Source organism: Schistocerca serialis, chromosome 9 (genome assembly GCF_023864345.2).
Source record: "Schistocerca serialis cubense isolate TAMUIC-IGC-003099 chromosome 9, iqSchSeri2.2, whole genome shotgun sequence".
In the NCBI taxonomy this organism is placed as follows: domain Eukaryota; kingdom Metazoa; phylum Arthropoda; class Insecta; order Orthoptera; family Acrididae; genus Schistocerca; species Schistocerca serialis.
Genome location: NC_064646.1, coordinates 140,553,464 through 140,577,015, shown reverse-complemented (window position 1 = coordinate 140,577,015; position 23,552 = coordinate 140,553,464). Strand labels below are relative to the sequence as shown.

The 23,552-nt window shown below is 41.3% G+C and overlaps 1 protein-coding gene across 1 annotated transcript in view; it reads left to right on the top strand.

The window, feature by feature from the left end:
* LOC126418886 (UDP-glycosyltransferase UGT5-like) overlaps positions 1–23,552 on the top strand; it is a 142,401-nt gene that overhangs the window by 107,018 nt on the left and 11,831 nt on the right. Inside the window, exon 5 of the mRNA XM_050085893.1 lies at positions 22,152–22,371. Within this exon, the coding sequence (XP_049941850.1) occupies positions 22,152–22,371 (220 nt within the window). The remainder of the gene's footprint in view (positions 1–22,151; positions 22,372–23,552) is intronic.

Below are 23,552 nucleotides of genomic sequence, written 5' to 3'. Positions count from 1 at the left end.
TCCTATTATTTAGAATGTTATTTATGCTGTCTTTCGCCGTTCTCAACACTGGCTCTCTAACTACAATATTGGCAACCAGAAAGTGATTAGCAAAACGTGAAGCCTGTAATTAGAATTCCTAGTGCCCACTTCATCTGAGAATACACTTATAGTTACAGCTTATAGCTCTGATGAATTAGGAGATTGTCTGGGATTTATAATCAAAAACGGTCGTGAAAAACCGTTCTGTATTCTGAAAGTCACAGATGAAAACAAAAGAATCCACACAATCTAACTAACAGAGCAGTTCAGAGTCTAATGCGCTGATGCAACTATAAATGTCCAAATTAAATGTTTAAATGAATGCTCGCATTATTTGATGATTAGGTTCATCAAACGCCACGCTAAATAATGGTAGAATGTTTGTCCCGCGGTGGCACGTGAAAATACGACAATACGCAAACTGAAGATCGATAATTAAAGTCATCCCAGAATTAACACTTCACTCGAAAATGATTTCATGGTTACGCGTATCCCAAGTAACTTAATACGGCATCCGAGGCTGTTTGTAGCAATGATACCGACGCGACGCGACTCCCGACACAGATGGCGTGCTATTCAGTGCCTGGAGAGAACTGGGGCCTTACTTCCTCGCGCAGCGTTCTTATATATAAAGCGACGGTGCGGACGGCTAAGGGAACGCCTGATCAAATCGGCTCTCCCGACTAGCCGCTGGGCTAGTAATGCACCACATTAAGTCACCGAATAAATCATAGCTTCTTTTGCTGATGGCCGATGAAGCTCTTAATTTAAATGTGCATTTAGCACACAGGTAAGTAATCATAATAAAAGTTTGACGTGGCTAAGTTAAATATTTTGGGCGAGAGAATTAATTTAATTACATTACACGCAGTAGATGAGCTCTGAACCTGCCCTTTGGAGATACGCTATCGCTATAGTTTTACAGTTATTGAGTTGAAACTTCTCACATCTTTACGGTTATAGCGGATCTCCCTTCTACTTAAATTTAAACATCCTAGCCTTGTTTATTAGCCTACTTAATCTATCTTGCTTCCTTAATTTTTAAGACAAAAACCAGAAAATCATGAATTTCAACTAAAATCCTAATTTGTGAGATCCAAAGTACTGTTTCTATTAAATTATTATTGAAAAGGAATCTAAGTATAAATTTTTAAATCTCTAGCACTTTTCTGTTGCGCCAATGATTTTTACAGAAAAATGTCCAAATTTCGAAAATGGTTAAAGTTATTGAACTGATATTCAACACATATTAATTTAGTATTACTCCTGACATGCTAGAACCGTTTTAGGTTATTTGCTTGATTTTTAAAGTATTGCGCAACATTTATGATGTCAGAGCTAGTTACAACGGACTGGCTGGCACACAATGGAAAGACTGATGTGCATTTATTACGGCGTGAGTAGGCTGCTTCCCTACATCACCCTCTACCTAATTTTTTTGTTTTTGAATGTTAATGAACGAAAAAAAATTTAATTACAAAAAGGGAAGCAAGAGTACAGCTTAACTCCCTATGAAAAATTAAAATTGAAATGTAAACATATAGAAATATTAAAAGAAAACTGATTACCTACTTCAATTATTTAAATTACAGGCATGTTCACTGCCTCTTACACTTACAAAATTTAAGCAAAATCAATTAAACACTTTGGCATACATATTGCCTTAGACAAACAAACACATAAAAATATGTAAAATTATGAAAATCTTAAATACATTAAATACGTGCTTACATACACAAATTCAAAGAAAATAAGTTATTCATGATACATAAACAGATGATTATATCTTAGCAGTCTTTTCTAAACCTGAAAGAGAATTTTACAAATCATTTTTACACACGTGGTTGTAGCTGCTTTGGCTGCTTCCATTCACAAGGGTAGAAGAGGGGAAGTTGCTATGGTGTGCGTCCTTCACGTTCACTCTAAATTACATGGGGAAAGGGGAGGGGTCACTGTCAGTTGTGTGCAAGTCACTCCACGCTTTTACGCAGCTACCAGGCTGCCATTATCTGGTTCGTCCTGTAGAACAAACAAAAAGAGTGCCTCAGACTCTGTTCACTTATTATCTAAGGGTGGGTCACAATGAAATGGGGATATATACATTTTATCCTTCAATATTTTGCTGGAACAAAGTTAACAGAACTTATTCAATATTACTCTCGTGGTTACTTAATTGTCATAAAATCGGTAAACAAATGGCTTAAAATGCCGTTAGTGATGTACTAGAGAAAATTTATGCTCAAGGCATACAATCATAAATCCTGTTTAATCTGAATTTATTATTTCTGGGCCGGAACACTGAACCAATGCTCGGTACATTCCTGATACATTTGTATTTTATTTACATAGCTGACTCATCTTCAATTACCTTATTGTTAGAGATAGTATGAGTATATTTGATTAGTAGTTGTTCTCTAAGCTTCTTTGTACATGTGAGTAACTTTTGGTAATAGTACAGTTCTGAGTGTTCAAAACACACTACGTTTAGTTGACTACTAAATCCACTTATTGGTCCTCTGCTGCTTTGTCAGTTCCACATCTGCAATTATGTACTTACTTCATCGAAGTGTATTTATGCTGAGCTATAAATAATGCTTCACGTCTGCCATTATGATATTCATTTACTTTGCTAGTGTATGAACTTAAGTAATACTCACTCCATTAAAATTTAAAGCATAGGATAGCACATTTATTTCATATCTATAGTGTAATGCAGCTGATCAGCTTGCTCACGTGGCAATCCATTTCCACTCGATCGGACGCTGAAACCACAGGTAGTCTCTCTCGACCTACCACTATAGTGCATTAAGTAATTATGGACGAGCGTAATGCTAAATTCCTTAAACCTATAGGACACCATGAGCTACTCTGTCTCATCTAACATAAGGGTACCTATGGTCGCATTCACGCCTCCAACTCATAACCTCAATACATGTAGGTGTGTCCTGTCACACACTACACCAAAATAATGGCCAGCTCCAACCTTATAAATATTTCAAAGACGTGTCCTTCACGTCTCAACCACAAACACTGTTCAATTCTATTACACTGCCATTCCTTGCTACACAAGGTGAGTTCATTCTTACAATTTGTCTGCATTTTTTTCATAACACTAAGTAATCTCTCTTACTATTAATTAGTTAGCTCCACAGCATAGAATAGGTTTCACTGCCACTTCCGATCCTGCTTGAACACGAATTTGTACATCTTTTTTAAATATTGTTGGTGGACCATTTCAAATAAAACAACACTTTGTACTTACAGTATTACCAGGGTTCTATACATACTTGTTACTCAAATACATTTTATCTTAATTACATCATACTTCTCTGTTGTTTATGTCACTGTTAGGTTTGTCACATTAGGTTTTTTTTTCACTAATCGGTAGATATAATGGTTACAGAACTCATGGCATGGTAGTCATGACGGAAAATCTTTTGTATTGGAATGAAGAGGTCGAAATTTTTGTAGATAGGAAAGATGAAGAGTGAGTGAGACCTGAAATGGAAAGAAGATCTCACACAGCTGGGACTGTACAGCTGCCACACTGTGTAGAGGTTACAGAACAACCTCCTCGCTATAGAATTCATTAGCTTATTATTGAAATTTTCATATTGGAAAGAAGGGGTCAACATTTTTGTGGACAGGAAAGATGAAGAGTGAGTGAGACCTGAAAAGGAAAGAAGATCTCACATAGCTGGGACTGCACAGCTGCCACATTGTGTAGAGGTTACAGAACAACCTCCTCGCTATAGAATTCATTAGCTTATTATTGAAATTTTCATATTGGAAAGAAGGGGTCAACATTTTTGTGGACAGGAAAGATGAAGAATGAGTGAGACCTGAAAAGGAAAGAAGATCTCACACAGCTGGGACTGCACAGCTGCCACACTGTGTAGAGGTTACAGAACAACCTCCTCCCTACAGCATTCATTCATAATGTTTGACCACGCCACGTCGATCTGAAAATACCTTATGATGCCTTTTTAGAACCTGTCTCAGTTCTTCCTTCTGATTAGCTGAAATTTTATCGATTTCCTGCAATTTAGTTTCTATTTTATCCAAAATAATTGCTTCTTCTTCTTCTGTGTTTAGCTTACTTGTACTAAGATTAACACCTTCGTCCCAATATTTCCTATTTTTCAGAACTCGTATAGGCAGCTCCCAAGTTTCATCATTAGATACTACATGTTTATCACTAAAAGGTACTGTAATTACTCCAGTTATTGGCAAGACCATTTTTAACTGGCTTCTTTCAAAGTCAACAACACTCTGATATTTTGACAAGAAATCTATGCCAATTAAAACCTCAATACTGAGATTGTTTACAATTAAACATGGATGATCAATTAAATTACCATTAATGTTAAAGGGCAGCAAAGCTTCTTGCTTTACCGTTTTTGACACCTTGCCAGTAGTACCAATTATTCTTAGTCCTGATACCCTCATTACTGTAAGCTTGTCTTTACCAGGTAATGCATCAAAGAAGGACTGAGATATAGCACTCACCTCACTTCCACTGTCTAAGAGACAACGTACATTGATACCCAACGTATTTACTATTATTATAGGGTGACTTATTCTAGTTTGTGCAGGTGGTTCCTCAAACTCATCCAATAGTTCCTTTTTGATTTGTCTCCAACTAAAGTGATCGACATCTGCCTTCATTACATTTAGGTCAAAGTGTGTAGGCGTTTCCTGAATTACATTTTCAGCTGCCTTTTCCAGTCGGTCTATTAATTTCAAATCGAAACACCGCACGACTTCATTACATTTAGTTTGCTGAACATGACCCAAATTACTGTAGTCTGAGCGATTCTGCGCCTCCAGACCGGGCATAACACCAGTTACAGCTAAACCACTTTCACCATTATCGTCGGGTTCCTTCTCAAGTGACAACTGGTCACAGCTACTGGGTTCATCGACCCCCACCAGGCTACCCTCTACATTCTCACTTACCTCCTGTCCTAAATCTATTAGTACATTATCAACATCCTGCACAGGCACTTTAGATAAGAGCACATCATCCTCATCGTAAATATACGCATGAATTTCTTCTGCTTCTTCACCTGACAATTCAGTATTTTGTAGCTCCTCCCTATCGTTAGACTGCGGCGCCTTCTCTTTCTCTGCCCAGTTAGAAAGCGTCTCTAACAAGGTATCTATCAAATACTGTGAGTGATCTAATATTTCTGCTGTATTCTTAGATGCTACCAACTCTTCATCCACATGTTCAGTCTGAGTCTTCTGATCTGTCTTACCAATTCCCGTAACTACTGGCTTAGGAAAAGTAACCGCCTGGTGAGCGCCAGTGTCCTCATAGACGGGAACTAGTTTTCCTGGCTCGGCCTACTACTGTTTCCTTTATTTTCATTATAGTTAACTGGCATAGCATTGCTTTCCGTACTGTTGTTTACATGCATAATTTTGTTTGGAACCAAATTATTATCATTTGGATGCCAATGTTGGTTCTGATAATTATTTCTCCAATTCCTACCTCTCTTAGTATGGCGAACACCTCCTGTTCTGATGTTTACGTTGCCATTCTGCTCGTTCTTAAAATTACTACTATTGTTATTAGCATTTCTGTTATTACGTGCTTGCTCCTCATTGGCAGCAACACGTTCTACACGTTCCAGATACTCAATGAAATGATCCAGATTGTCTCTAGGAGCAGATATAATTCTAGTTTGCCAATACCATGGCAGTTTGGCTTCAAGACCTAGTATTATCATTTCAGGTTTTAGCTTTTCGCCCAAATGTGACAAACGTGAGATCCATGACCTAGCAAACTCTTTAATTGATTCCTTGCCTGCATTGAAGCGTTTTCCACTCCAAAATTCTCTCAACACTTCATTTTGCTTATTGCTAGACCAATACTCATTAATGAAAGCTGTTTTAAACTCCGCTAATGTTTTCCACTTCAACATAACATCAGCTGACCAACGCATGGCGTCACCTGCTAAATGGCTTCTAATAAATGAGATTTTCTCTCGATCAGATCAAGTTGGTGGAATCACATCTTCAAAATCGTTCCAGAAATCTAGCGGGTGGATATTTTTATCTGGATCGAACCGCAAGAGCTGCCGACACCCGATAAAAGCGGCTTTTGCAGCTACAACTTGTTGTATACTACCATTACCGGAAGTTACTGAAGCTACTTTACTCTCAATGTTAGCAATGTTAGTACTGATATTTTCTACTCTCATTTCAACATTATCTACTCTTTGCACAATATGAGTAGTATCAGTTTTGATTGCATCTACTTCTGCTTGACATATGTTTACTTTTGTATTAACATCTTTAAACCTATCTGAGCACAGTTCAGATTCCGCCTCGATCTTTTCTGTTAACTTGTGCTCCAGTTTCGCATCTTCCATTTGGAAGTCTCTGCGAACCTCAGCAACTTCGGATTTTACTGTTTTATACATTTCAGAAAATTGTTGAGCAACCTTTTTCTTAATATCCTCATGATTGTAATCAATTTTATAATTCAAACTGTCCAGAACCTTCTTCAACTTATTGCAGCCAGCCTTGAAGGTATCGTCCATTACCTCCAATCGTTTATTAAAATTTGTTTGGCTGGCCACAATCTCAGACTTTAATTCAGCATTACTGTTTTTGACCTTTTCACTTATTTCAGACTTTAATTCAGCTGTCATTCGAGCATTCTTGGCTGACATTTTTGCATTACTGGCAGCTATTGCTTGTAATATAACATTTAAATCAATAGCCCCAGCATCTTTGAGTTGCTCACTAGCTGGCTTTTTATCACTCAGGTGACGAAAAACTAGCTACAACACCAGAATCATCAAAACTAAATGAAACTTCTGATTGATTAGTCATATCTAACTTCTCCTTCTTAAACTCTACCGCCTCTGTTGACTGATTCATTTTTAATTCAACAGAGGAACTATCATCCAATAAATTAACAATTTCTGCTTTCTGCTTTCTACAGGGGTCTCTATTATTGAATCATTGCCCCTTCCCACACTACTGTCAGAAGACAATACTTCATATTTCACTTTAACATTACTATTTTCATGCATATTTACACTTGAACCGTTGTCTGGATTTACAGTTCCATCAACAGACATAGGTTCTGATATAAGTTTAACCTCAGTTTCTTTTGGCGGTTCCATTGCCGACAGTCTTTTAGTGCAGGTTAGTAAAATTTTTAACAGCTTTTCACTTAACTTAGTTCCTTCTGCACGACGTATGGCGTTGCCGGTGTGGTGTACCAGAATGACTCATGCGACGCAGCTCGCTGAATTGCAGATGGCACTCAGACGGCTGTTGTGTGTTTGCGTGGCCCACAACTGCAGGCGCGGCTCCGGCTGCTCCGGCAGACGACTGCGGTGAGGCGAAACTGGCTTCTCGCAATGCCGGCAGCGCCGCTAGACTCAGTGCCAGCTCCGTCAATCCAGATACGTCGTTAATCCAATTGCGTCGTCCAAATACACACGTAATACTCTCACTGTTCTATTACTCAATTGTGTGTCGCATTTCACTTGCGAATCCCAATATTTAAAAATCACTTTCACTTTACTCAGTTTCCTCCCGGCCGATGCACCATATGTGGGGCGGCGGGTGGAATTCCTGTTATTAATCATGTTTGAAGAATGTAGAAACACTTCATTTCCCGGCCGATGCACCATATGTGGGGCGGCGGGTGGAATTATGTTAATTTTATGTTGTTTATATAAATGTTAGGATTGTAGAATGTAAAACCAGTTCCTATTATTTAGAATGTTATTTATGCTGCCTTTCGCCGTTCTCAACACTGGCTCTCTAACTACAATATTGGCAACCAGAAAGTGATTAGCAAAACGTGAAGCCTGTAATTAGAATTCCTAGTGTCCACTTCATCTGAGAATACACTTATAGTTACAGCTTATAGCTCTGATGAATTAGGAGATTGTCTAGGATTTATAATCAAAAACGGTCGTGAAAAAACGTTCTGTATTCTGAAAGTCACAGATGAAAACAAAAGAATCCACACAATCTAACTAACAGAGCAGTTCAGAGTCTAATGCGCTGATGCAACTATAAATGTCCAAATTAAATGTTTAAATGAATGCTCGCATTATTTGATGATTAGGTTCATCAAACGCCACGCTAAATAATGGTAGAATGTTTGTCCCGCGGTGGCACGTGAAAATACGACAATACGCAAACTGAAGATCGATAATTAAAGTCATCCCAGAATTAACACTTCACTCGAAAATGATTTCATGGTTACGCGTATCCCAAGTAACTTAATACGGCATCCGAGGCTGTTTGTAGCAATGATACCGACGCGACGCGACTCCCGACACAGATGGCGTGCTATTCAGTGCCTGGAGAGAACTGGGGCCTTACTTCCTCGCGCAGCGTTCTTATATATAAAGCGACGGTGCGGACGGCTAAGGGAACGCCTGATCAAATCGGCTCTCCCGACTAGCCGCTGGGCTAGTAATGCACCACATTAAGTCACCGAATAAATCATAGCTTCTTTTGCTGATGGCCGATGAAGCTCTTAATTTAAATGTGCATTTAGCACACAGGTAAGTAATCATAATAAAAGTTTGACGTGGCTAAGTTAAATATTTTGGGCGAGAGAATTAATTTAATTACATTACACGCAGTAGATGAGCTCTGAACCTGCCCTTTGGAGATACGCTATCGCTATAGTTTTACAGTTATTGAGTTGAAACTTCTCACATCTTTACGGTTATAGCGGACCTCCCTTCTACTTAAATTTAAACATCCTAGCCTTGTTTATTAGCCTACTTAATCTATCTTGCTTCCTTAATTTTTAAGACAAAAACCAGAAAATCATGAATTTCAACTAAAATCTTAATTTGTGAGATCCAAAGTACTGTTTCTATTAAATTATTATTGAAAAGGAATCTAAGTATAAATTTTTAAATCTCTAGCACTTTTCTGTTGCGCCAATGATTTTTACAGAAAAACGTCCAAATTTCGAAAATGGTTAAAGTTATTGAACTGATATTCAACACATATTAATTTAGTATTACTCCTGACATGCTAGAACCGTTTTATGTTATTTGCTTGATTTTTAAAGTATTGCGCAACATTTATGACATCAGAGCTAGTTACAACGGACTGGCTGGCACACAATGGGAAGACTGATGTGCATTTATTACGGCATGAGTAGGCTGCTTCCCTACATAGTCAGGACATGGTTTTCAGTTGTGTTAAGGGTGATTAGCTACAGATTGCAAATATTCTGAAAGAGGACATGGAAACACTGTAGGGTGGAAATATCATTTCCTTCTTGACATACTAGCAGTGAATGGAGAAAATGGAATATAACCATGGGCTAACATTTGTCATTAGGTGCCGTCGCATGGATGGAACACACGCGCCTCGGAACAACGAATGTGCGAATAGGGAAAGGGCGAACAACTTAATTTCGTTCGTACTGGCTGTATGGACCATTTTGAGTCTTGGTTATTACCAGTACCCTTATACAACTGACGTTAGACGATGTAACAGTGGTGCCAACCGACGGGGATTTTCTCTCACTGTATGGACGCCTTCCTCTTTAATGATGATGGTCAAGCTGCATGGAAATGACTAAACGAGACACCGAATGAGTTGGGGAGCCAGCCTCATCCATCATCGCTGAAATGCCGCCCACAAAAAATAGTTCAAATGGCTCTGAGCACTATGGGACTTAACTGCTGAGGTCATCAGTCCCCTAGAACTTAGAACTACTTAAACATAACTAACCTAAGGACATCACACACATCCATGCCCGAGGCAGGATTCGATCGTGCGACCGTAGCAGTCACGTGGTTCCAGACTGTAGCGCCTAGAACCGCCCGGCCACTGCCGCCCGCAGCTCATGGAAACTTAATAATTGGATGCATATTACGGTCACGTGACATGGGACGCCATAGATGTTTCTATGATCATTCTGTCTGTAATCGAGAGTGATGTGTTGGTGCATTGTGACTATGGAAGCTCTGAGATACAAAGGGGGGCCAAAAAGTTTCCGTTTCAGGGTGTTGCTGCAGCATATATGCAACGAAGTGCGACTCCGATGCGGGTCTACAAGCATCGACATGCTGGAAAGGGATTAGTGTCGAATTCGTGTCTTTCCGATCTGTTTTGATGCAGGTGGCAGCTGTAGCCTTATAGTATGGCTTGCGATCTTCACTGCCACTGTAGGCAAAAATCAAAAGCATTTGCCGTCGTCGGCCGTTGTAGCCGTGCAGTTCTAGGCGCTACAGTCTGGAGCCAAGCGACCGCTACGGTCACAGGTTCGAATCTTGCCTCGGGCATGGATGTGTGTGATGTCCTTAGGTTAGTTAATTTAATTAGTTCTAAGTTCTAGGCGACTGATGACCTCAGAAGTTAAGTCGTATAGTGCTCAGAGCCATTTGCTGTCTATTGGCAGTGTTACGCATCACATTCTCAGTTGACTCCTGAGACGGATGTGAGTACCAGTGTCTCAGTGTTTTTAGTGAGGTACGCACATGGCATTTGTCATTTGTGGACATTGTATTCCACTAAGCACGCTGACTGCGATATCTTAATGCAATGAAAGTTGCAAGGGCTATCTGTTTGATCCAGAAAGTATAGACTATCGGTCCATTGTTACAGTTGCCAATGCCTCTCCATGTGTCATCCATAGGCTGTGGACACGCTATAGCGAGACAGCATACAAGACGAACTGCACAAAGCCGCCGGAGCATTACGACAACACGTGAAGACCGACATCTGGACATCTCTGAGTTGCAACGTCGTAGGGATAACGTCAGAGCACTGGAGCCGCTTTGTCCGATCTGACTGTAATGCTGTGTGATCCAGACGTCCTAGTACAGAATCCCGCTTGACAAGACATCATCTTGTGCCTCGCCTTCAGTTTTACCGATCCCATGTCAACTGCCAATTTCATAAGTCCAGATGTCCTCTGATGAGAAGTGATGGTCGGGTTCATGTGTGTAAACCCATGTTGGGCGGTACCTGCCAAATGTTGTCTACGAAATTGACAGATTTCGAAGGTTCTGTGATGCTGTGGAGAGGCCTCAATTGTCGACAGCCATACGAATCTTGTAGTTGCCCATGGTTGCCTTACCGCCAGGCAGTACATCGAACATATCCTGCTGGATCATGTGGTGGTTGCTGCATAAGATGGTAGCCCTGAATTCCTTCCGGTGCCAGGGCCTATGCGGCAGGCGACAGCAGCGATGTCTTGCGAAGCCTGGACATTGGAGTAATGAAATGACCGGCGGTGAGTCCCGACCTAAACCCATCGTGCATATGTAATTAAAAGAATTACCAAAGGCTGTCCTCAAGGATTGATCTGCGGCCCCATCTTCTGGCACATAACAATCGAACCCCTCTTACAACTTCTGGATGGGGATGACAGGTCAGACGGAATTGTCGCCTACGCAGATGACCTATTAGTTGTAGTCACTGCAAACAACAGAGCCCAGTTAGAAGAGAGAGCAAGTGGAATACTACAAACAATTACTCAGTAGTGTCACAATAACAAACTCAGGATAGCCGAAAACAAAACATACACTTTACTGAAAGGATCACTCCAAAGGAATCCTTCGGTTAAAATTGGGGACACAAACATTAAACGAGCACACATTACGCGCTATCTTGGGGTACACATAGATAAAAAATTGAATTTTGGCGTTTGGATACATGGCGAGGTGAGTGGGATGTAAGTGATAAGACATGTAGACTGCACGACTTCCTCCCTGACGTAAGGTAGCGGTTGAGAATGAGACATATCGATCCCAGCCGCAGTATGGTACATTTCTCAACCGGACACAGACCTTATCCCACGCACTTAAACCGCGTGAGTCTGAGGCAGACACCTACACGCACATGCGGGGAAGAAGGTTCCCCAGAACACACTGACTCTGTGGGCAATACGCGAACAATAGACGTACACTACGCTTATACTACACAGATACAGACATAGATATATACACAGCAATAAGAGACGAAGAACAATGGGCACAATTAAACGCACTGACAAACAGTATCTCAAAAACAACACTTGAAGAGTACATGTGGACACGACATTACAGACATGCCTATGTGCAGCGTAACAACGATCTCCAGAGGATGGACAGCGATACCCACAGTGACAGCGAAAATAGTGACAATGAGCAGGAACAGAAGTAGGAAGCTGAGATGTGACAGTAAATAAGCAAAAGTGCTGGCGATATAGCCAAGGAAACACCAAATGCTGTACATGGATGGGCACCTAAAGTAGTTAATACATAGGACTAGTAATAAATAGGATAAGCAACATTAGTTCTCTACTAATAACCATTTGTGTGTGTGTGTGTGTGTGTGTGTGTGTGTGTGTGTGTGAGACTGGCGGTCAACGGCTCGAAGAAACCATTCCGAGGTATTCACCGTCAGTCACATTCGGTGATGGTATTAACAAATCTCTCCTCTATCCTATCTTCTTTTTATATTCTTCTTAAAAAACAACAAAATTTTATTTATATTTCAACCTTAAATTATAGTTATTTTGAAAAGTATCACACTTTGTAAATGTTGTAGATAAAACAAAAGAAAGGAAAAGGAAACTGAAATAAGATGAAAAACGAAAATTGTAAGATGTACGAACTGTTTTAAACATCAGGTAACAGGTCTATAGTTTGGCAATAAATAATAAAAAAAAGTATGTGGGTCATGCTTGACATACATGTTCGTGGTCGTCCTGTTCCACCACAGACGCTCAAAGAATTCTCATGGGCTCCAGAGAGAAGTAACGGTTAACAGTCTTGAACACACACCGGCTAAAATGCCACACATCTACGCTAATGAAGACCATGCGTGCATGATGAACGTTTACGGCTTTTTCGATGATAGTATTCCAGCTGCTATCAAAGAATACCATTGGCGCTTACTGACACGCCGAATACCTGATCGTAGAGTGTTTGCCAGAGTTCTCAGCACACTGCGTGGAATGGATATTCTTTGAGGTTCCCATTCTCTTCTGAATGTGTAGTTCAACAGTCTGTGCAAGGAACAGCAACACATTGTTGCAATGGTGCAGTGCAGTTATGCTACAAACACATAGCGACTTTCTCAGTTGATCTTTGTGAAATATTTGTTATGTTTACTGATTGCAGTATATGTGTACATGTGTAAACCTGTCAACGTATCGAATAATACAATAATACAGAAAATAAATAACAATTTGCATTAAATGTGTTCTATTCAGAAACAATAAAGAAGAGGGCATGGCATAAGTCCAAATGAAGCTTTTTGCTTCAAACGAGCGTTCCTATCACATCCTTGAATATTGACACTTCCTCCTGGAACATGCTGTGTGTAAAGCAGAATGAGTTCACAGAACAAGCGAAACCAAACCAAACACTCGACAGCAGCGAAGTGTGGCGATAGACTGGGCCGATAGCTGACACGGCAACACTGCAGCGTGGGATGAGGCGTAGCCAGCGACCTTGAGATGTCTGCTTTCGTGACCGCAGAACTTCGAAGACTGAATGGCAGACTGCAACGATCCATTTGCCCATGCCAAAGAGCTGCTGTGGCATGCGAAGTCACACTCGTCGCTGTGGCCAGAATCCATGCGCTCTTGGCAGTGTGCAGTGCATGAGACAAATTACACAACGTACCGCCCTGTCTATTTAACCTAAATCTCTTTAGATTTCTTCCTCGTTGATACATTTCTATTACCTTGATGAGTCTAATTTGAGTGAAAATTTATATCTATTGATCCTCTAAAAGTAAACCTGCCCTCGAGGTTTGTTTGTACTTCTTAGTGCTTCTCTGAACCCACTATATTCCCTTGTTTTGTTCCGAACTTTGAACGAAATTATTCAGCCTGTTGTAGTTCAATGTAGACACCGATAAACAGTGCTGTTTGGCATATACACTACCGGCCAATAAAAATTGCTACACCACGAAGATGACGTGCTACAGAAGCGAAATTTAACCAACAGGAAGCAGATGCCATGATATGCTAATGATTACCTTTTCAGAGCATTCACACAAGGTTGGCGCCGGTGGCGACACCTACAACGTGCTGACATGATGAAAGTTTTAGGACATGTTTTTTCCTCGAGTATCATGTCGTTTTTGGAAACCCAGAATCTACTATGTAGGAATCAACATGGATTCCGGAAACAGCGATCGTGTGAGACCCAACTCGCTTTATTTGTTCATGAGACCCAGAAAATATTAGATACAGGCTCCCAGGCAGATGCTATTTTTCTTGACTTCCGGAAGGCGTTCGATACAGTTCCGCACTGTCGCCTGATCAACAAAGTAAGAGCCTACGGAATATCAGACCAGCTGTGTGGCTGGATTGAAGAGTTTTTAGCAAACAGAACACAGCATGTTGTTATCAATGGAGAGACGTCTACAGACGTTAAAGTAACCTCTGGCGCGCCACAGGGGAGTGTTATGGGACCATTGCTTTTCACAATATATATAAATGACCTAGTAGATAGTGTCGGAAGTTCGATGCGGCTTTTCGCGGATGATGCTGTAGTATACAGAGAAGTTGCAGCATTAGAAAATTGTAGCGAAATGCAGGAAGATCTGCAGCGGATAGGCACTTGGTGCAGGGAGTGGCAACTGACCCTTAACATAGACAAATGTAATGTATTGCGAATACATAGAAAGAAGGATCCTTTATTGTATGATTATATGACAGTGGAACAAACACTGGTAGCAGTTACTTCTGTAAAATATCTGGGAGTATGTGTGCGGAACGATTTGAAGTGGAATGATCATATAAAATTAATTGTTGGTAAGGCGGGTACCAGGTTGAGATTCATTGGGAGAGTCCTTAGAAAATGTAGTCCATCAACAAAGGAGGTGGCTTACAAAACACTCGTTCGACCTATACTTGAGTATTGCTCATCAGTGTGGGATCCGTACCAGATCGGGTTGACAGAGGAGATAGAGAAGATCCAAAGAAGAGCGGCGCGTTTCGTCACAGGGTTATTTGGTAACCGTGATAGCGTTACGGAGGTGTTTAACAAACTCAAGTGGCAGACTCTGCAAGAGAGGCGCTCTGCATCGCGGTGTAGCTTGCTGTGCAGGTTTCGAGAGGGTGCGTTTCTGGATGAGGTATCGAATATATTGCTTCCCCCTACTTATACCTCCCGAGGAGATCACGAATGTAAAATTAGAGAGATTAGAGCGCGCACGCAGGCTTTCAGACAATCCTTCTTCTCGCGAACCATACGCGACTGGAACAGGAAAGGGAGGTAATGACAGTGGCACGTAAAGTGCCCTCCGCCGCACACCGTTGTGTGGCTTGTGGAGTACAAATGTAGATGTAGATGTAGAAAGTTTCCAACCGATGTCTCATACACAAACAGCAGTTGACCTGCGTTGCCTGGTCAAACGTTGTTGTGATGCCTCGTATAAGGAGGAGTAATGCGTACCATCACGCTTCCGACTTTGATAAAGGTCGGATTGTAGCCTATCGCGTTTGCGGTTTATCGTATCGCGACATTGCTGCTCGCGTTGGTGGAGATCCAATGACTGTTAGCAGAATATGGAATCGGTGGGTTCAGGAGGGTAATATGCAACGCCGTGCTGGATCCCAACGGCCTTGTACCACTAGCAGTCGAGATGACAGGCATCTTATCCACATGGCTGTAACAGATCGTGCAGCCACGTCTCGATCCCTGAGTCAACAGATGGGGACGTTTGCAAGACAACAACCATCTGCACGAACAGTTCGACGACGTTTGCAGCAGCATGGACTATCAGCACAGAGACCATGGCTGTGGTTACCCTTGATGTTGCGTCACAGAGAGGAGCGCCTGTGATGGTGTACTCAACGACGAACCTGGGTGCAGGAATGGCAAAACGTCATTTTTCCTGATGAATCCAGGTTCTGTTTACAGAATCATGATGGTCGTATCCGCGTTTGGCGACATCATTGTGAACTCACATTGGAAGCGTGTATTCGGCATCACCATACTGGCGTATCACCCAGCGTGATGGTATGGGGTGCCATTGGTTACACGTCTCGGTCACCTCTTGTTCGCATTGACGCACTTTGAACAGTGGACGTTACATTTCAGATGTGTTACGACCCGTGGCTCTACCCTTCATTTGATCCCTGCGAACCCTACATTTCAGCAGGATAATGCACGACCGCATGTTGCAGGTCCTGTACGGCCCTTTCTGGATACAGAAAATGTTCGACTGCTGCCCTGGCCAGTACATTCTCCAGATCTCTCACCAACCGAAAACGTCTGGTCAATGGTGGCCGAGCAACTGGCTCGTCACTACAATATGCCAGTTACTACTCTTGATGAACTGTAGTATCGTGTTGAAGCAGCATCGGCAACTGTACCTGTACACACCATCCAAGCTCTGTTTGACTCAATGCCCAGGCGTATCAATGCCGTTATTGTGGCCAGAGGTGGTTGTTCTGGGTACTGATTTCTCAGGATCTATGCACCCAAATTGCGTGAAAATGTAATCCCATGTCAGTTCTAGTATAATATATTTGTCCAATGAATACCCGTTTATCATCTGCATTTCTTCTTGGTGTAGCAATTTTAATGGCCAGTAGTGTATACAGTTCATTTCCAGAAGTGAAGAAAGCGATAAGTAGCACAAAAATACTGGGTCCATCTGAATATAGAATTCTGAAGCTTTATTCCCTCTCCACCATGTCCTGTACGTGGAGCGAGACGTTGAAAATTTACCAGAGATATTAGAAGAAGCAGACGAGGGACGAAGTCTGGGAAAACTCTTATTTAAAGGATACCCAACAGGGGCAGCAACTATGACAGTCATAATACATACGGCCTAATCTTCCTTATATGATGAATTAACTCATTTATTCTGTGGTTGGTTAAGATCTCGCCTATTAGCGAACATTGGTAGTCATGTGAATGTTTTTTTGCGTGGATCGGGATAAGGCCGTCAACAGACTATCATTTATGAGTGTATTCCTGTACTATTGTGTATCAGTGATATGAGTGACATTTACTCGGTGAAATAAACTTGTGTTACGAACGACTCGAAACTAAAATTCATTTATTAACGTAGTTTACTCCCTAATTGGGGCACTAAAATCAACATAATACAACAGAGTCTACAATGATTAAGTTTAGGTCTTAGCAGTCAGCAATTTCTTCGTTTCCCAAAACTTCACTCGCTGTGATCTGGCTGCTCGTTTTTCTGCGGATATGACATACTTCTTCCGTTCTGATGGTTTGAATGTCAGCCGTGTGTATTTGTTCTTCAGAAGCAGTTTCTCTTCTCTGGGTTGAATTTGGTGTGTGGTGATGATCAGTTCATCCAGATCATTTTGTACTTCTTTAAACCAGATGTTTTGGGTTTTACTGTTCCAGAAGTAATCAAAAAGCTGCTTCAGGATTCTAGTATTTGGTAGGAGAGATATGTAGCAGAAAAATGCAATCCTTCTTTTCCGCATTGTATCAATAACGGGTTCACTTTCTTTATACACTACTGAATCGGGTAAAAGTCTCCACTGCCCATTAACTTGATGTTTCTTACAGATAATTCGTTCGGAGTATTCTTCTATCAACTTTCTGCAATTTGTCAGTTGTTGCTTGAGTATTTAATCTGAGTAGTGTTTTACTTGCGTATGTTGCTTCCAGTTTAACGACGGAGGAGTAATGTCGAAATTTAGCATTTATTGAGAGAGATAATTTTTGTAGGTTGGCCAAGTGGTTCTGTGCGCTCGCTAAAGTTTTAATGTTCTACTATCTATTGACGCTCTTTCATTAACATTCCAGGTAATAATCTCACCAAGATATTTAAACTTTTTTACTACTTCATTTTTTTGATCATTATAGAGTATGATATGGGATGTGTCAACTGGGAAGGTGGGCATCATTTCTGTTTTATCAAACGAAATTAGCAATCCGACCTTTGCCGCTAATCATTCTAGTTGTTCTACTTGAACCTTTGCTTCATCAATATTGTTTGCTAACAGCACCAAATCATCTGCAAATACAAGCAGTTAAGTCGAATCTTTCCTCCAGTCTTAACATACGGTGGGCATATCTTGTTCCATTCACTCATGATTTCCTCCAGCACACAACTGAACAATTATGGAGACAATCCATCGCCTTGTGGAAGGCCAGTATGAATCTGAAAAAGTTCAGAGAATTCATTTCTGAACCTTACTCTAGCTTTAGTATTTCGAAGGGTGACTGCAACGAGGTTGACAAGTTTCTGATATAAACCAAATTCTTTAAGAATTGACAGTAGAGATTCACGATGGCTATTATCGTAGACTTTTTAAAATCGACAAACGTGATCAGTAGTTTCCTGTCCCTGACCCTTCAATTATAGTTTTCGAAACTGTACCTATAGCTTCACAACAAAGGAATTCATTAAAGTTCTTCATGAAATCGCATGTACGCTAACTGCCCGCACCTTCTCCTCCTCCCTCTCCAACAAATACACATTTATTTCTTCATGAAACTTGTTATAAATAATTTATCTCTTTCTCAAACCATCAGTTCAGTTCATAGAAATAGTAATAATTTACATAAAGATTTAACGCTATTTATGCAGTCCAGTCACATTAATATGACCACTGCCTATGTTCACGTCAACGTTCAACAACCACTCACATACGGCAGGTGGCAGCACTGGCAATGGAGGACAAAAAAAAGTATCTCGGTTGATACGAAAAACAGTGCAGTCGTTGTCGTAACGTGGAAAAGGACCGATTTATCTGACGTACAAATGTGCATGATCATTGGCTTTCAGACCAGTGGAGGAAGCGTTTCCGAATTGGCTAAGTCTGTAAACTGTTTGCTTGCCACCGTAGTTAAAGTACACCGTGCATGGCAAAATGCCACTATCCACAACCAGCGCCGACGCAGCTGCAGTGAACCGTGAACCATAGATGACACGAGTGAACGACAACTGCGGAGACGTGAACAGGCTAATAGATGTCCAGATGTTGAGCAACTGACCGTTCAGATGACCCACAGGGCTGCTACCATCGTCTCCTCAATGACCATTCAGCAAACGGTACATGCATCCAAGCTGACTTGTTCATTGCATGCCAGTACCGCACTGGAAGTCCATCGAGTGACGACAGGTGGCCTTCTCAGATGAATTTCGTTTTATGCTCCATGGCCGGTGACGTGTACTGCCCTGCAACAATCGTCAGAAGTGATGATGATGAGGTCCCATACTCCGAGGAGCGTAGGGGACGATGCGGGAGACCCGCACTGCTGTACTAGGCAAGGTCCTAGCAGAGGTGGTTTGCCTTTGCCTTCCTCCGACCGTAATGGGGATGAATGATGATGATAAAGGCGACACAGTCATCACGAGGCAGGAAAAATCCCTGACCCGGCCGGGAATCGAACCCGGGACCCCGTGCGCAGGAAGCGAGAACACTACCGAAAGACCACGAGCTCTGGACCAGGTCAGAGGAGGGAGCGTTATGATTTGGGGAATGTTTTCATGGCATTCCCTGGGTGATCTCGTCATTCTGGAAGGCCCATGGATCAACATAAGTATGCGTCTATTCTTGGGGACTATGTGCACCCATCCACGAAGTCTGTTTTTTCCTCGGCACAATGGTATCTACCAGAAGGGAATGCAATGTGTCACATGGCTAGCAGTGTTCGTGCCCGGTTCTAAAAGCACCAGGACGAATTTACAGCACTTCCCTGCCACCAAACTCTGCAGATGAAAACCCAGTCGAGAATATGTGGGACCACGTCGATCAAGCTGCTCGTGCCATGGATCCCCTCAACTGTAAATCTAGCGCAGCTGGCTACGACACTGGGATCAGCATGGCTCCACATCCCTGTCGATAATTTCCTGAAACTCATTCACTCTCTCCCTGAATGTCCGCTCTGCAAAGGGTGGTAATTCAACCTTTTGACTTGTGAGTTTATTCATTGTTCAGGAACACAAATTTTCAGTAACTTGTTAACAACCATAAAAAGTTCAATTGGTGAGAAGTTCAGTTCACTAGAACCTTAAAGGATTTATTGATTTCAAAGTCGTTCTATCCGATGGCTGAATTCCCTGTAAGAACAAGTTGACGTATATGTTATTAATAGTACAAAATATAGTAAGGGCTCCGTCAAATCTTCAGTATAGAAGTGCTATCTGTTTTAATAAGAGATGTAAGCAGCTTTCTGTTTCATGGTATGTATCCACAATAGCCTAAGAATAGTCTTACGAACTTCAGCACGTATACCTCTACATGTCGGTTACAAGTTTGGTATTATCGGACAAATGAAAGGTTTCAGATATTTTACTTATTCTACATCTACATGGATGCTCCGCAAATCACATTTAGGATTCCTGGCAGAGGGTTCATCGAACCACCTTCACAATTATCTATTATTCCAATCTCGTATAGTGCGCGAACACCTATGTCTTTCCGTATGAGTTCTGATTTCCCTTATTTTATCGTGGTGATCGTTTCTCCCTATGTAGGTCTGTGTCAACAAAATATTTCGCATTCGGAGGAGAAAGTTGGTGATTGGAATTTCGTGAGAAGAATCCGTCGCAACGAAAGACGCCTTTCTTTTAATGATGTCCAGTCCAAATCCTGTATCATTTCTGTGACACTCTCCCATATTTCGCGATAACACAAAACGTGCTGCCTTTCTTTGAACTTTTTCGATGTAATCAGTCAGTCCTATCTGGTAAGGATCCCACACCGCGCAACAGTATTCTAAAAGAGGACGGACAACTGTAGTGTAGACAGTCTCCTTAGTAGATCCGTTACATTTTCTAGTGTCCTCCCAATTAAACGCAGTCTTTGGTTAACCTTCCCCACAACATTTTCTGTGTCTTCCTTCCAATTTAAGGTGTTCGTAATTGCAATACCTAGGTATTTAGTTGAATTTACGGCTTTTAGATTAGACTGATTTATGGTGTAACCGAAGTTTAACGAATTCCTTTTAGCGCTCATGTGTATGACCTCACGGTTTCCGTTATTTAGGGTCAACTGCCAATTTTCGCACCATTCATATATCTTTTCTAAATCGTTTTGCAATTTGATTTGACCTACTGATGACTTTATTAGTCGATAAACGACAGTGTAAACAACCGAAGACGGCTGAACATATTGTCTCCCAAATCGTTTATATAGATAAGGAACAGCAAAGGGCCTATAACACTACCCTGGGGAACGCCAGAAATTACTTGTTTTACTCGATGACTTTCCGACAATTACTACGAGCTGTAACCTCTCTGACCGGAAATCACATATCCAGTCACGTAACTGAGACGATATTCCATAAGCACGCAATTTCACTACTAGCCGCCTGTTTGGTACAGTGTTAAAAGCCTTCCGGAAATCCAGAAATACGGAATCGATCTGAAATCCCTTGTCAATAGCACTCGACACTCCATGTGAATAAAGAGCTAGTTGTGTTTCACACGAACGATGTTTTCTAAACCCAAGTTGACTGTGTGTCAGCAGACAGTTTTCTTCGAGGTAATTCATAATGTTTGAACACAATATGTGATCCAAAATCCTGCTGCATATCGACGTTAACGATATGGGCCTGTAATTTAGTGGATTACTCCTGCTACCTTTCTTGAATTTGGTGTGACCTGTGCAACTTTCCAGTCTTTGGGTACGGATCTTTTGTCGAGCGAACGGTTGTATATGATTAAATATGGAGCTAATGCATCAGAATACTCCAAAAGGGAACCTAATAGGTATACAGTGTGGACCATGAGACTTTCTTTAATTAGGTGATTTAAGTTACTTCACTACTACGAGGATATTTACTTCTACGTTGCACATTTTGGCACCTGTTCTTGATTCCAATTCTGGAATATTTACTTCGTCTTCTTTTGGGAAGGCATTTATTCTACAACCCAAGAACCATTTCACTGAGGGTTAGAACATTAGCGTTTCCATTTTTGTAAATATGTGTTACATGTTCCTATGTTATGAGATGTTCCACATTCTTGACGATTTTCTCACTGTGTATCTATGGACAGATATATCAAATCTAACAAACATTTTCATGTGTACAATACAACACCATTAAACAGCAATAAACGAAAACACATTTTACTTTGCAGTCATAGCACATAAAAAACTGCACCTGATTGTTTTTAACGATTCTCGTTTAGTAACGTTTAGATTCTTGTACTTAATCTATGCTCTTGTCTTGCAGCACATAAGAACGTACGGTTGTTCATGACGCACGGCGGCATCAACAGCATTCAAGAGGCGCTGTACCACGGCGTTCCACTGATAGGATTCCCTGCGTTTGGAGACCAGAACTGCAACATGAACCGCGTGGAGTGGATCGGACTTGGAATCAAAATACCAATCTCAAACGTGTCCGTGGAATCACTCACTTGGGCTATAAAAGAAGTCTTGGAAGTGCCAAGGTATGGATGTCATTCTTTGCAATTTAATTCCACATTCGACATCTTCAGCTTGCATTTTTCTGCGATTAACATAAAAATGCTTACTTATTGAAGTATTTTCTGGTTAAATAATTCAGGGTCATAACGGACATCACGTATAGTGTAAGCACAGAATTTAATTGCCAATACCATCAGATGTAGGAATCATGTATAGTCTGACCAAATGCAAAAGCGTATTTGAGTGTTGCACTGACAACGTAATATAAACAATATGGTCGTCAGCTAAAGTCTGAAACGAATCTGATCTCTAGGAAATGTTGCACAAGACAGATATAAGCTGCAAAGAATCTACACGCCATTCAGTGTTGCATTGCGAAGTCCTCCTATAAATTTCACAAAAATTTTAAAAAAATTCAAGAAGTCGTAGATGTATCTGGATCTACCTTCATTCTTCAGATTTGCATGTGGCACTTGAAGAGGTTAGTCTTAGAAAATTTTCAAAAAAAACCTGCAGCTTCATCCTTACAACTTTTCTACCGTGCGTGAGTGAAAGCTTCCAGACCAACACGCGTGTGTTCATTTCTGAATAAATGATATCGGCGACATCTCGATCCTCATTTTTTCATTTTTTTCTGATGAGTCTGATTCGGGACATCCAGAATGTGTGCCATTGGTTCAAATGGCTCTGAGCACTATGGGACTTAACATCTGAGGTCATCAGTCCCCTAGAACTTAGAACTACTTAAACCTAACTAACGTAAGGACATCACACACATCCATGCCCGAGGCAGGATTCGAACCTGCGACCGTAGCAGTCGCGCGGTTCCGGACTGAAGCTCCTAGAACCGCACGGCCACCGTGGCTGGCCGTGTGCCATTATACATCAGGAAACCTCGTCAGTACGGTATGTTCAGCAACCGTAACATATTGTGTGGTTTTTTGTACGGCATTTATGGGACTTAATTTAAATAATTAACAGCCTCAGTTGCACCGTTTACCTAGAATTTACCTAGGTTTCAGTCGGGATAACACAACCTTCTTCAGAATAACAGTAACTACCGTTTGGACATAGTGGACATCGTCAAGCTAAAACTACAATTCCATAAATTATCGTCAGACTATAAAACTTATGTGGAACTGCCTCGGCCCCACTTCGCGACCGCGATGCGGCAGCCACTAGTGCTGTACTGGAACTGACCGTA